The sequence below is a fragment of the Tamandua tetradactyla genome, chromosome 12, assembly GCF_023851605.1.
Source record: "Tamandua tetradactyla isolate mTamTet1 chromosome 12, mTamTet1.pri, whole genome shotgun sequence".
In the NCBI taxonomy this organism is placed as follows: Eukaryota; Metazoa; Chordata; class Mammalia; order Pilosa; family Myrmecophagidae; genus Tamandua; species Tamandua tetradactyla.
In genome coordinates, this window is record NC_135338.1 from 35,738,984 (window position 1) to 35,752,673 (window position 13,690).

General features: G+C 45.7%; 1 protein-coding gene across 2 annotated transcripts in view; it reads left to right on the top strand.

Annotated features, from left to right (window-relative positions):
* The window catches only part of ESRRB (estrogen related receptor beta), a 182,632-nt gene that overhangs the window by 129,585 nt on the left and 39,357 nt on the right, over positions 1-13,690 (top strand). For both annotated transcript variants that reach the window (XM_077123144.1, XM_077123143.1), the window contains exon 3: positions 2,721-2,837. In XM_077123144.1, the coding sequence (XP_076979259.1) occupies positions 2,721-2,837 (117 nt within the window). The remainder of the gene's footprint in view (positions 1-2,720; positions 2,838-13,690) is intronic.

Consider the following 13,690-nt stretch of genomic DNA (forward strand, 5'->3'; position numbering starts at 1 on the left):
GATGACTTGCCCAAAGTGGAGTCTGCACGTGCGTGTACTGCATTCACTTCCAAGTTAGAACCCTGAACTTAAGCTAGCCGTTGGCTATGTCCATGTCAGGTGAGAGCCCAGCCCACACCTGGCACACTTCAGTAGGTGTGGTATGTTTGTGCTTGTGCCACAGGGGCCCACCCTCTCCCCTACCTACTCTTGAGCTCTCCTAGACTGCCCTCAAGAGACTGAAGGAATCCTCATGAATTAATCTCATCACTTTATCAAGGAAGCACTTACAGAAATTACAAGGCAAGGCCACCAGCCTGGCTTTGCTGGCAGCCAGCCTCTGAGACCATAAAATAAATTGAAAGGAACAAAAATAAATAAAATTAGAACACACACACTCTCTCTCTCTCTCACACACACACACATCACACACAATCCCAAAGGGCCAAGAACGTTGCTGGAGCTCTCGCTATTAGTCCCCTTTTCCTGGGGAGCACCGGTGCCAAATCAACAGCCATTTGGACCTGGGCCGTGAGCACCAGCCTGTGGAACCCGTGTAGCCCACCTCCTTCAAGGGCGTGGCCGGCTGGCAGTGCAGCTGGGACCAGGACACACGGAACGTCGGCACTGTGAGAGGGGCATCCCGAGGCAGCATGAATCCCGATATCCCGGCAATGTGGGGCCGAGACGGACCTTAGAATCTCACCCTAGTGTGGCTCAAAACTGAGACCTAGGAGCCAGCCTGGCTCAGTTTGAGTCTTTGCTCTACCACATCTTGGCGTCTGCCTCACCTTTCTCATCTATAAGATGGAGATACAAATATTTACCTCTAGGGTTGTTGGGTAAATTAAAGATTCAGGCTGTTGCTGCTTCATAGTGAGCCCTCAGACGTGGTTACCTCGCTGTGGCTGGAGCACCTACTGTGTGCCAAGCCCTTGGAGTACAGAGAGGAGCCAGGCCAGGTGGAGGAGGCAGACAGGGGGCAGTTCAGGTGATGGGGGTCGGGAGAGGTGGGACTGAGGAGGAGCCCACACGGGATGTGGAGATTTCAGAAAGTCTAGACAAGCAGTGGAGGGAGGCAAGTGGGCTTGTTTTCAGCAGAAACAAGGCCTGGACACCTGGGAGAACACTGAGTTCCAGAAACTGGTAATTATGCAGAAGGACTGAGAAGTGGAGGAAATCAGACACGTCGAGGCTGGAGTGGGGGAGTGAGAGAGGGGCCAAATCTTACAGAGCCTTCTAAAGCCAAGAGAAGGAATTGGATGCTTTAGTTTAGGTACATTTTCTCCCTTCTGACTGTTTGTATTTGACTATGCTTTTGTGAATATTGAAGTTATTTTGCAAGAGGCCACAGCAAAGCCAGAGTGACATATAAGAAATGGTTAGGATTAGATAAGGGGTGGGTTGGGGGCACACAGATCCTATCCCTCCCTCTTGTCTTTCTGTTGCCCCCCACCCCCATCCCCCACTCCCAGCATTCAGCATGGCCTCCAAATCCCCTCCCTGCAGGAAATGGGATGGCCAACTTGAGAGAGAGAAAGAAAATGACCATTCTCCCTTATTAATCCCCAAGGTGCCCTGGGCATCAGCCTCTGTGTGCCTCAGTTTCCTCACCAGTAAAAATGGGCATCAAAGTAGCGCTCTGATTGAGCTGTTGTGAGTACTAAGCTACAGATTAGAAGAGCCAAGCTGGTGATTTTGGTCAGTACACGGGTGTTCTCTTCCTTGGATAAAAATGCCAACTTATTATTATTATTATTAATTTTTATTTATAAGCACTCTATACCCACCAAGCAGAAACTACTCCTTCCCTCCATCCTCTGGTCATCTCTAATCTACTTTCTGTCCCTGAGAATTTACTATTTCTAGGTATCTCATAAAAGTGACATCATACTATATTTGTCCTTATGTGTCTTGCTTATTTCACTCAGTATAATGTTTTCAAGGTTGATCCATGTTGCAGCCTGTCTCAGAACTTCAACTCTTCTTATGGCCAAATCATATTCCATTGTGTGTTTATACCACATTTTGCTTATCCATTGATATATTGACGGTTGTTGCCACCTTTGGTCTATTGGGAATAATACCGCTATAAACACTGGTGTACAAGTATCTTTCTGAGTCCCTGTTTTCACTTTCTTTGGGTATATACCTCGAAGTGGAATTGCCAGATTATATGGTAATTCTATATTTAACTTTTTGAGAAATTGCCACATTGTTTTCCGTATTCATTGGACCATTTTATATTCCACCAGCAATGCACTAATGTTCCAATTTCTTCACGTCCTCTCTAACATTTGTTATTTTCCAGTTTGAAATAATAGCTATCCTTATGGGTGTGAAGTAGTATCTCATGTGCCTTTAATTTGCATTTCCCTATTGGCTAATGACATTGAGCAGCTTTCCATAAGCTTATTGCCCATTTGTACATTCTCTTAGTAAAAATGTCTGTTCAAGTCCTTTACTCATTGTTTAGTGAGTTTTGATGTTCTGGCCCAGTGGTGGCTTTGTGGCTGTGGGTGACAATTCTTAGGAGATTCTCCGAGTGTCTGCCTGACCCCCACACCCATGGAATCAGGATCTTTGTATGTAACAGAGTTTGAAACATTTTAACAAGCACCTTAGAGCACCTACTTTGGGAACCTCTGGGTGGAGGGGATTGTAGGTCCATCGGTTAATCCCCATCCAGCCAGTCAATCCATGGGACAATATTTGGCAACCTTCTTTGTGTCTGGTTACAGGGAACATCGAGTATAGCTGCCCAGCCACCAACGAGTGTGAGATCACGAAACGGAGGCGCAAATCCTGCCAGGCCTGCCGCTTTATGAAATGCCTCAAAGTGGGGATGCTGAAGGAAGGTAAGAGGCTGCCATGCCCATGTGAGGGGTAAGGAGAGGCCTCTGGTCTTGAGCCAGGCACTTCTAGTTGGGCGTGAGAACATGCGCCATGCTGTGGACCCTCTTCCTTGGACACTGCATGTGGTTTTGTGGGGTCACAGACCTACCGTCGATCTGTGGAGCCCAGGCTTAGACCCCGCTTCTTGGGGTGACCATCTTCCCCATTTCACCCACACTGCACGCAGGTTTGGAGTTGACAGCCCCCCATAGCTCTCCTCCTCCTGCAGGATAAACATGGTGGTTGGAAGGCAGAAGAAGAGCATTCCCAAGCTAATACTGAGCCAAGAAAGTTAGCTTGACACTTGGGAAAGCACTCCTGCTAGGGAGTGCTCCTCTCCCCCTGGGCAGGGATAGGCTGGAGATACTGGGCCCTGTAGAGTTGGGGGTGAAAAAGGCAGAGGCATTAAGACTCTGAATAGTAAGTAATGGACTCTTTACCTATGAAGGACTGGCCTTTGTTTTCCAGTAGGCGGACATCACTCTCACCTTGTGAATGCTTCCCTGTTTTCTGTTTCCCATCTTCTCACCCCCTGTCCTGTCTCTCCTCCTTGCTGCACCTTCTTCTCTAGAGCTGTGCTGTCCACTGTGGTAACCACGAGCCACACGTGACTGGTGAGCACTTGAAGTGTAGTTAGTGTGAACTGAGATGGGCCATAACTGTAAAATGCCTGCTGGATTTCACAGACTTAACAGAGTGACAAAAAGTGCAAAATATTACAGTAATTATAAAATGATGATTCCAAGATGAAAATGAAAATATTCTGACTATACTGGGTTATGTAATATATTATGAAGTTGCTGTCACATGTTTATTTTTAATATTTTTATTGAGCAATCTTAACACACCTACATTCCATACATGGTGTACCATCAGTGGCTTACAAAATCATCACATAGTTGTGTATTCGTCACCATTTTTTAGAACATTTTCATCACTCCAGAAAAAGAAATAAAAAGGAAAAAAAACCCTCATACCAACCATAGCCCTTACCCCTCCCTCTCATTGACCACTAGTATGTACATCTACGCAATTCATTTTACCCTTTGTCCCTGCATTGTTTATTTTTTTATCTATGTATTTTTTACTCATCTGTCCATACCCTGGATAAAAGGAGTATTAGACACAAGGTACAATCACACAGTCACATTGTAAAAGTTCTATCTGTATACAATCGTCTTCAAGCATCAAGGCTATTGGAACACAACTCAACAGTTTCAGTCACTCCAATACACCAAAAATTAAAGAGAGCTATCTATATAATGCAAAAGAGTAACCTCCAGAATAACCTTTCAACTCTGTTTGAAATCTCTCAGGCACTGAAACTTTATTTTGTCTCATTTTTTCCCTCTCCCTTTTGGTCAAGAACGCTTTCTCAATCCCATGATGCTGGGTCCAGGCTCATCCCTGGGAGTTCTGTCTCACGTTGCCAGGGAGATTCACACCCCTTGGGAGTCAAGTCCCAAGTAGGAGGGAGGGCAGTGAGTTTACCTGCCAAGTTGGCTTAGAGAAAGAGGCCACATCTGAGCAACAAAAGAGATTCTCTGCTGGTGACACTTAGCCCTAATTTTATGTAGGCTTAGCCTCACGTATATTTTTACCTTTTTAAATGTGGCTACTAAAAATGTAAAGTGATATATGCAGCTCATATATGTTTCTACTGGACAGCATTCTTCTAGGCTCCTCCTTCCTCACTTTCCTTCTTGATCTGCTTGTTTTATGAACCTCACTGGGTACCATTTTTGTGATGGGTAATGTGTGTGTGTGTGTATTTGTGTGCATATATGTATATTTTTTCCCCCTTCCCCAGGTTTCAGGCAGAGCCTGTAGAAATTCTACAGAAGCTTTTATGCTTCTGGGCCCTGGGATCCTCCTGGAAATGGAGGAGGCAAGGAAAGAATTATGTGGAGACAATTCAAAGGGGCTGGGAGAGGAAAGGAAGGGACAGGTCTGGGATGCAGGCCCCTATTAGGAGGAGGGTGTCTGGGAAGAGGGAAGAGAGGCTTTAGGAGCCCCAGGGTACCCCTCCCCACTCCCCTCCAAGCACACTCAAGGAAGAAGGCCTCAGCTGCCTTTCCTGGAGGATGTCTTGGGCCTTCATGTGTTGTGGGAACCAGAGATCTCCCCTTTATCTTCCTTTCTAGTCTCCCTCCCCCCTTCATCTCTGCTCTATCTTGCTTCTGCACCTCTAAAACAGAAGTGCTTTAAGCAGTTCCTTAACTATCCTTTGTGTCTACATAGCACTTTGGCCTTTAAATGCTTTTCTCATTAGTGGCTCCATTTAATCTCTTTGCGATGGAGAGAGCCATTAGACAGATGCCAGTTCCTCCACTGGGGGATCAGCCGAAGTAGCAGTCCTATTTTCCAGAACGACATGAGTTGTTTGGACCTGCTAAAAGACTGTATGTTGGTTTCTAATGTGGTCCCTCTATAAAGAAATTCAAGGGTCATTTTGATGCTACACAATCTTGGTCCTTCCTCTGTATAGGGTGTGACCCCTTGAATGCTGGACAAGCTAGTGGCTGAACCAAGTCCCCTGACTCCTCCAGAGCATGGTGGTGTTCACAGATGAGGAAACCAAGGCACAAAGCCCCACAGATGCATGCCTTAGTCCCTGGTTTCAGGATTTTCCCTTCTGTGTGCCACTGGATACCTGAGGGCGTCTTAAGCCTTGTAGAGACTTCTCCGTCTATGAGGATGGAGCTGCCACCTTGTCCTTGGAAGCTGGGATGTGAGAATACCAGGCCAGACTTTACAGCATAGGGGGGATTTGGAGCAGAAGGAAATCTAGTTCCCATCAATATGCTTCAACTGTTTAAAGGTGACGAAACTGAGTCCTGGGGGACTGGGCTCAGGGGCCCTCTTGCCTTCAGTCACAGGTTGCTGTGAGTGGAGCTGGGCCCAAGCCTGGAGCTTCCTTGTGCCTCGTCTGTGCCGCTCGCAGCTCAGGGTTCACTTGGCCCCATGGCAAGGTCAGGGATGGTTAAGTCTCTGACCCCAGCCCTATCCCCTAAAGGATTGGGAGCCAAAGAGCTAGGGAGGAAAGAGAAGAGACAGGGGAAAAGCAGGGGAGGGAGGTGGAGAGGTGACTACCACTCGAATCCCCAGGCCTCCTTGCAGCAACAGATAGAGAGTCTCTTTAGGGGCTGCCCAGTGGGGCGAATTTCCAATGACATCCCAGAAGGGGTGAAAGAAGAGGCTGATACACTGAAGGCAGGGAAGCAGGTTGATAAGCACTCAGGTGATAGCCAATATCCCGTGGGCCACTGAGGCGCGCCACCGGGGCTGAGTGCTTATCACTCAGGTGATATTATCAGGATGATGGTGTGGGGTGCTGGGAGGTCTCAGGGTGAGAGGAACCCTGCCTCTCTGGGGATGCTTCAGCCAGGGTTGGGGTGGGCGCTATTGGCCCCAGATGTCCCCCTCTACCCCCTCCTCCCCCGCTGTCACTAGTCCAGTGATTTGTCCACTTTGGGGTGCAGGAAGGCTGAGGCTGTTGGCAGGAGCTGGTGGATGTGCCGAGGCAAACGTCCTGCTCTTCCCGGGCCCAGCCTGAGGAGGTCCTTTATTGCTCAGCCTGGAGGGGGAAGGGAGCTTCAACAGAACAGCCTCCGGCCCCGCCCCACAGGTCTGGCAGTTCTAAATCCAAAGGGGGAAAGACCACACAAAGACTGCCAGCCGGGACAAAGCAGAGCACCTCGGTTTCATCTCTGTCCCTGCAGAGCCTGGGAGAGATCTGGGATCTGAAGCTCCGCGGGGACTGGCCCCCTCAGGAGGAACATGCCGCATTCAGAAGCCTGGGTCCCTGCCAGGCGGGGGCTCTTGGCAGCTGCCATGACTCCGGCTTTTGTTCGGATGTCCCCTCCCCTCCTCCGCTTGGGGGGCCCAGGCCCGGGGGATCAGCCCAGCTCTGTGTCTCCCTCCCATCTGCCTTCCTCAGCTCGATTTAGGAGGACAACTTCCACCTTCCCAAAGCTGCTCCTGGTCCTTCTGGTCTCACAGTGGGCCTGGGCACTGGGGGCCACGGGCTGGGGGGTCCTGGGTGTTACAGGAGGGGGTGGGAGGTGGGTGGAGGGGAGAATGTGGGTGTCGCCTTCCCTCTCACCCCATCTCACCCACACGCCTGAAGGCTGCTTTCCCTCTTCTATCCACCGCTGGAGATGTCTTTTATAATTTCTCTTTTCTTAAGTAAAATAAAATAACGAGGGACAGCATCATGATTCGAGGAAAAGGTCGGATGTGACGCTTCCTCTGGTTTCCCCCTCCCTTGAAGCTGCTGTTGACTCCTGGACCAAAGCGTGGGAGACGTGCCGAGTGGGTGGGGCCCATCCTTGCCCCGCCCAGGGACCCCGCAGTGGGCTGTGGGCAGTGTCTAAAAGTCTGTCTTGCTTTAGGCAAATCTAATGGGTGGAAATCTGTATTTTCAGGAAAAAAGTGATAATTCTCTTTGAAAAATTTGCACACGATATATAAAAATCTAGTCAGGTGTTGGAGCTCTGCATCATTCTTTCTGAGTTGTTCCTGCTGTGTAATACTGTTTCTCTAACAGCTCCCCACCTCCACCACTCCCCCCAACTCCTTCCTACCCCCTCCCCTACCCCCTCCCCCTCCTTCTCCCCCCTCCCCCATTCTTTCCCGGCTCCCCACCCCACTTCATTTGGAACGAAGAGGTGTTGATACCTTCTCTACTTCTCAGGTCAAGGTGGGGACCATATGGGAAACTCTTAGTTTTCCTCTTGGTGAAAACCACAGTGGGATTGCTTGAAGATATCAACCTTCTGGGTGTGTTAAATGGTTTTTGATCCAAAGATAGTCTTGTTTACACTTGATTTTGCCTGCCCTGTTGTGTTGGGCAGACGGGAGAACCAGCCGCTGTGGTTTTCTCCCTGGATTTGCTTGTGAAGATCTTACAGGGTGGCATCTTTGGGTTCCAAAATCTGGGAAGACCGTAGAGAAATCTCCCCAGGTAGGTGGGCATCCCAGACTGGCAAGGATGTGAACTGACTTGGCCTCAAAGCCAGAAGAGCCCAGACAACCAATTCTCAGGGAGCCACCCTGGCCTTCAGGACAGCTCTAAGGTCCTGCTTGTCTCTGCCGATCTCCAGCCTCCCCTCCTCTTCACCTCACTCAAGTCGCAGCCTCCCCGTCTCGCTCCACCTTCCTTCCCCCTCAGCCCCAACCTCCTTTTCCCAAGCGTTTTCTAAAAGATATTTGATTTCAGTGAAAGCTGGGCTGACATCCATGCCATGAGGCTCTCCCTTTCTTTGTGCTTGTCGGGAAGGCGGAGGGTTCCTCCAGGGATTCTGGGTAATTGGGTTAGTGGCCAGCTCATGTCAGGAAATTAAAAGGAGGCCCTGATCAGGTTCCCGCTGCATGGGATTTAATGGCCTTGTATTTATAGAGTGCTCTGCCTTTAGCTCATGCCAGAAATACCACTTTTCTGGCTCTGTGAATGAAGAATGACAACGAGAGATGACTTGCCTTTAAAAATTATTTTCTTTTTCCAAAATACATTAGTGTTCTGAAACTCACTAGCACTTCAGAGAATAGCTTTTGAATGACAAACTACAACCCAGGAGCTCAGCTGCATGTCTTTATTCCCCTCACCCCCCACCCCAACCACTCTTTCTCACAACTGTGCGCGCACACACACACACACACACACACACACACATGCACACATGTAACAGCTCATGCCCTGGGGCTCCTGGCCACCCGGGCCCATTGATCTCAGGCTGCAGAAATGCTGATTGAATGAATGACCTTATCTGTGCTGAATCTGTATTACTGTTCACTGAAGTTTCAGAGCATTGAATAGCAGATTCAGTGAGAGACTTGGTAAAACCCTACCTTTGCCACTTACCGGCTTCCTGGGCAGATTATTTAAACCTCTCTGTGCCTCCCTTTCCTCATCTGCAAAATGGGAAGTGGCTATTTTCATCATTCTCTTTGACCCTAGAGTTGTACCATAGAGTATGATGTTAGTCACTGAGGACAGATATTTTTCAAAATGTTATAACACTGATTTTCTTATGTGGTCCAGGAGGCAATTTAAAATTTTCCATAGCCATTCTTCCCACTTATCCTAAGTTTGAAAGCTGCTGGAATGTGAAATACTGAAAATAGAATGGCTTTTAAAAAGAGGAATTTAATAAGTTGCAAGTTTATAATTCTAAGTCTCTGAAAATGTCCATATCAAAGCGAGGTTATAGAAATGTCCAATGTAATTTATCCAGGGAAAGATACCTTGGTTCAAGAAGGCCGATGATGTTCAGGGTTTCTCTCTCAACTGGAAAGGCACATGGCAAACATGGCGACATCTGCTAATTTTCTCTTCAGGCTTCTTGTTTCATGAAACAACCCCGGGGGCATTTTCCTTCTTCATCTCCAAAGGTCTCTGGCTGTGTGGGCTCTCGTGCCTCTAAAGCTTTTTCCAAAATGGTTCACTCTTAAAGGGCTCCAGTAAACAACTCCACCTTGAATGGGTGGAGATGCATCTCCATGGAACCATCTAATCAAAAGTTACCACCCACAATTGGGTGGGTCACATCTCCATGGATAATCAAAAAGCTCCCACCAGCAATATTGAATGAAGATTAAAGGACATGGCTTTTCTGGGGTACACAACAGATTCAAACCAGCACACCACCTCTTCACTGATTTTGTATTGCTGCAAATTTTCTTGAGAAAACAGAAATCATCCAGCGGAAAGTTCTTTACCTTCCTACTATGGAATCCACAGATCTATCCACTTATATGTTTGTGGCTTCTGTCTTCCCTCCCATTAGTATAGAGAGATTTCTGTTCTTTTCAAAAGCCAGCTCCCCATCTGTGCTCTGAATCTCTCTTCTCTTTCTTTAACAAGGACTTTACTCCTACAGTATCATTTTCGTTTCCTTGGCCTCTCAAGCAAATACTATGCAGTGGTCCAGCTTAAACAATGGAAATTTATTTGCCCACATTTTTGAGACTAAGAGAAAGTCCAAATCAAGGCATCATCAAGGTGATGCTTTCTCCCCGAAGACTGTGGCATTCCGGGACTGGCTGCTGGTGATCCTTGGCTCTTGGCTCCTCTGTCATATGGCAGTGTACATGGTGGCCTCCCCTGGCCTCTGTGTTCTCTTCTGGGTTCTACTGAATTCCAGCTTCTTGCTTCCTGTGTAGTGTTCTCTCTTCTGTGCTCGAATTTCATTCTGCTTATAAAGGACTCTAGTAATAGGATTAAGACCTGCATTGACTGAGGTGGGCCACACCTTAATTTAAGTAACCTCATCTAAAAGTCCTACAATAGGTTCACACCCATAGGAATGGAATGAGTATGCTTTTTCTGGCATACATACAGCTCCAAATTACTACAAGTATCATCTTCATTTCCAACATCATCAAATTATCCTTCAATACTGAATCATTTCCATCAGCACACAAACACACTTTTATTTGCCCATAATAAAAAAAAAAATAGGATTAAGAAGAAACAAAAGCGAAACCACAACTGTGCTCTTTTGGCCCTTCATTTCCATCTAGACACCGCTTCCTTTCCTTGTTTCCAATCTCAACAAAACTTCCCCAAAGAGTTGACGGCACTTGCAATCATCTCTTCATTATCCCATTCACTCTTTTTAAAAAGATTTCCCTAAAAAGTAAACATTGATTAAATCCAGAATAATAATTATAGTGTATTATATTAATTAGTGTAAGATTCTCTTCTATAACAAAGAGAATCCTCCTCCAAACAAAGCAGGGACTTAAGATGGAAATTTAGCTCTGTCTCATATAACAGTCTGAGTTTACAGGTGCTCCAGGGCAAGCTAGCATCTCTGCCATCCTCAGCATGTGACTTTCATTTGTGAACCCGTAGCAGGAAGAAGGAAAAGCCTATGCTCAATCATTTGAAGGGTGGGATCCAGATATGCACGTATTCTTTCCATTCACTGCCCATTGATGGAATCTGTTCACATCACTGCACCTCTCTGCAAGGGAGTCTGGGAAGTCCAGCCTTTAGCTGAGAGGCCACGTGCTCAGTTAAACCTCTGGTAGTATAGAAACATGGAAAAACATATTTTAGGGAACGAGAATTGGTGTATGTGAAAAGTATATGTAAAATATGAAGAATACTGATGGTTTCTGTCCAGTTTAAGAACAAGAAAATTGACATTATCTTTGAGGTTTTGCTGCATCCTCCCCAATTTCATTCCCTCTTCTTCACCCTCAGACATAACAACTATCCTGGATTTTGCATTTTTCCCTTGTCTTTCTTTAGAGATATACCATATGTTTGTATCTTTAATAATATTGTGCCTTTTAGTTTTTTTTTTTGTTTTTTTTTTTTAACATGGGCAGGCACTGGGAATCGAACCTGGGTCCTCTGGCAGGGCAGGCGAGCATTCTTGCCTGCTGAGCCACTGTGGCCTGCCCTGTGCCTTTTAGTTTTAAATGAAATCATACTATACCTATTATTCAGCATCTTGATTATTTTAGTCAATATTTCTGAGATGAATACTTCTTGTTCCCTGGCACAGTAATTCATTTATTTTCATTCCTGTATATCAGGGGTCAGCCAAGGGATAAATATTTTAAGCTTTGTTGGCTATACAGTTTCCATCACAACGACTAACTCTGCCGGTATAGTACGAAAGCAGTCAGAGACAGTATGTAAATGAATGGACATGGCTGTGTTCCAGTAAAACTATTTAGAAAGATAGGAGGTGGACTGACTTGGTCAACAGGTAACACTTTGCTGATTCCAGGGGCATAGTATCTTTGTATGAATTGAGTAGATTTTGTTTATCCTTTGTACTGTTGATGGACATTCGGGCTTCTGGGTTTTTGCTATTACAAATAATGGTGTGCACATGTTTCCAGGAGCAGAAGTGGCAGGTAAGTGCATCTTCAACTTTATGAGATGGTATCTGTTCTAGTTAGTAAGCTGCCGGGAAGTGATATACCAGAAACAGAATAGCTTTTTAAAAAGAGGAATTTATTAAGTTGCAAGTTTACAGTTCTAAGGTCATGAAAACATCCAAATTAACATTGAGTGAAGTTACCTTCACTCAAGAAAGGCCAACGAAGTTTGGGATTTCTCTTTCAGCTGGGAGGGCACATGGCAAAGTCTGCTAGCTTTCTCTCCCGGCTTCTTGTTTCATGAAGCTCCCTTGGGGGCATTTTCCTTCTTCACCTTCAAAGGTCTCTGGCAGTGTGGCCTCTGTTGGTTCTGATGGCTCTACAGCTTTTTCCAAAATGGCTCCCTCTTAAAGCACTCCAGTAACCAACCCCACCTTGAATGGGTGGAGACACATCTCCATGGAAACCATCTCATCAAAAGTTACCACCCACAATTGAGTGGGTCCCATCTCCATGGAAACAATAAAAAAGCTCCCACCCAGCAATATTGAATAAGAATGAAAGAACTTGGCTTTTCTGGGGTACACAACAGATTCAAACTGGCACAGTGTCAAACTGTCTTTGATTAGCTTGGTCTGATTTATGCTTTTCTACCAGGGTTTACATGTTCTAGTTCTTCATAGCCCTACCATCTCTCTTTCTTTTTTAAAATTTATTTATTAATTAAAAAGTTTAACAAACGAAATTAAACATTGACATATATAATCAGTAATTCACAATGTCATCACTTAGTTGCATATTCATCATTCTTAGAACATTTGTATCAATTCAGAAAAAGAAATAAAAAGACAACAGAAAAAGAAATAAAATGAAAACAGAAAAAAAAAGATTATTCCTACCATACCCCTCACCCCTCACTTTCATTGATCACTAGCATTTCAAACTAAATTTATTTTAACATTTGTTCTCCATATTATTTATTTTTATTCCATATGTTCTACTCGTTTGTTGACAAGGTAGATAAAAGGAGCATCAGACACAAGGTTTTCACACACAGTCACATTGTGAAAGCTATATCATTATTCAATCATCCTCAAGAAACATGGCTACTGGAACACAGCTCTACATTTTCAGGCAGTTCCCTCCAGCCTCTCCATTACATCTTGGATAACAAGGTGATATCTACTTAATGCGTAAGAATAACCTCCAGGATAACCTCTGGACTCTGTTTGGAATCTCTCAGCCATTGACACTTTGTCTCATTTCACTCTTCCCCCTTTTAGTCGAGAAGGTTTTCTCAATCCCTTGATGCTGGGTCTCAGTTCATTCTAAAGCTTTTCTCAATCCGTTGATGCTGAGTCTCAGCTCATTCTAGGATTTCTGTCCCACGTTGCCAGGAAGGTCCACACCCCTGGGAGTCATGTCCCACGTAGACAGGGGGAGGGTGGTGAGTTTGCTTGTTGTGTTGGCTGGAGAGAGAGGCCACATCTGAGCAACAAAAGAGGCTCTCTTGGGGGTGACTCTTAGGCCTAAATTTTAAGTAGGCTTGACCTATCCTTTGTGGGGTTAAGTTTCATATGAACAAACCCCAAGACTGGGGGCTCAGCCTATAGCTTTAGTTGTCCACACTGCTTGTGAGAATATCAAGAATTCAACCTGGGGAAGTTGAATTTCTCCCCATTCTCACCATTCCCCAAAGGGGCCTTTGCAAATACTTTTCCACTCACTGGTCGAATCACTCTGGGATTCATTGGGGCATCACTCTGGACAAACCCTACTATCTCTTTTTAATATTGGCTGGTGGGTGTAAAGTTGTATTTTACTATGACTGTAGCATGTGCTTCTCACCTGTGAGATCAGATTTCATGTGATCATTAACCACTTGGGCTTTCTCTTCTGTGAGCTGACATTTTCCTATATTATTATTATTTTGGCTTTTAAAAAGAGGAGTTTATTAAGCTGCACATCCACAGCT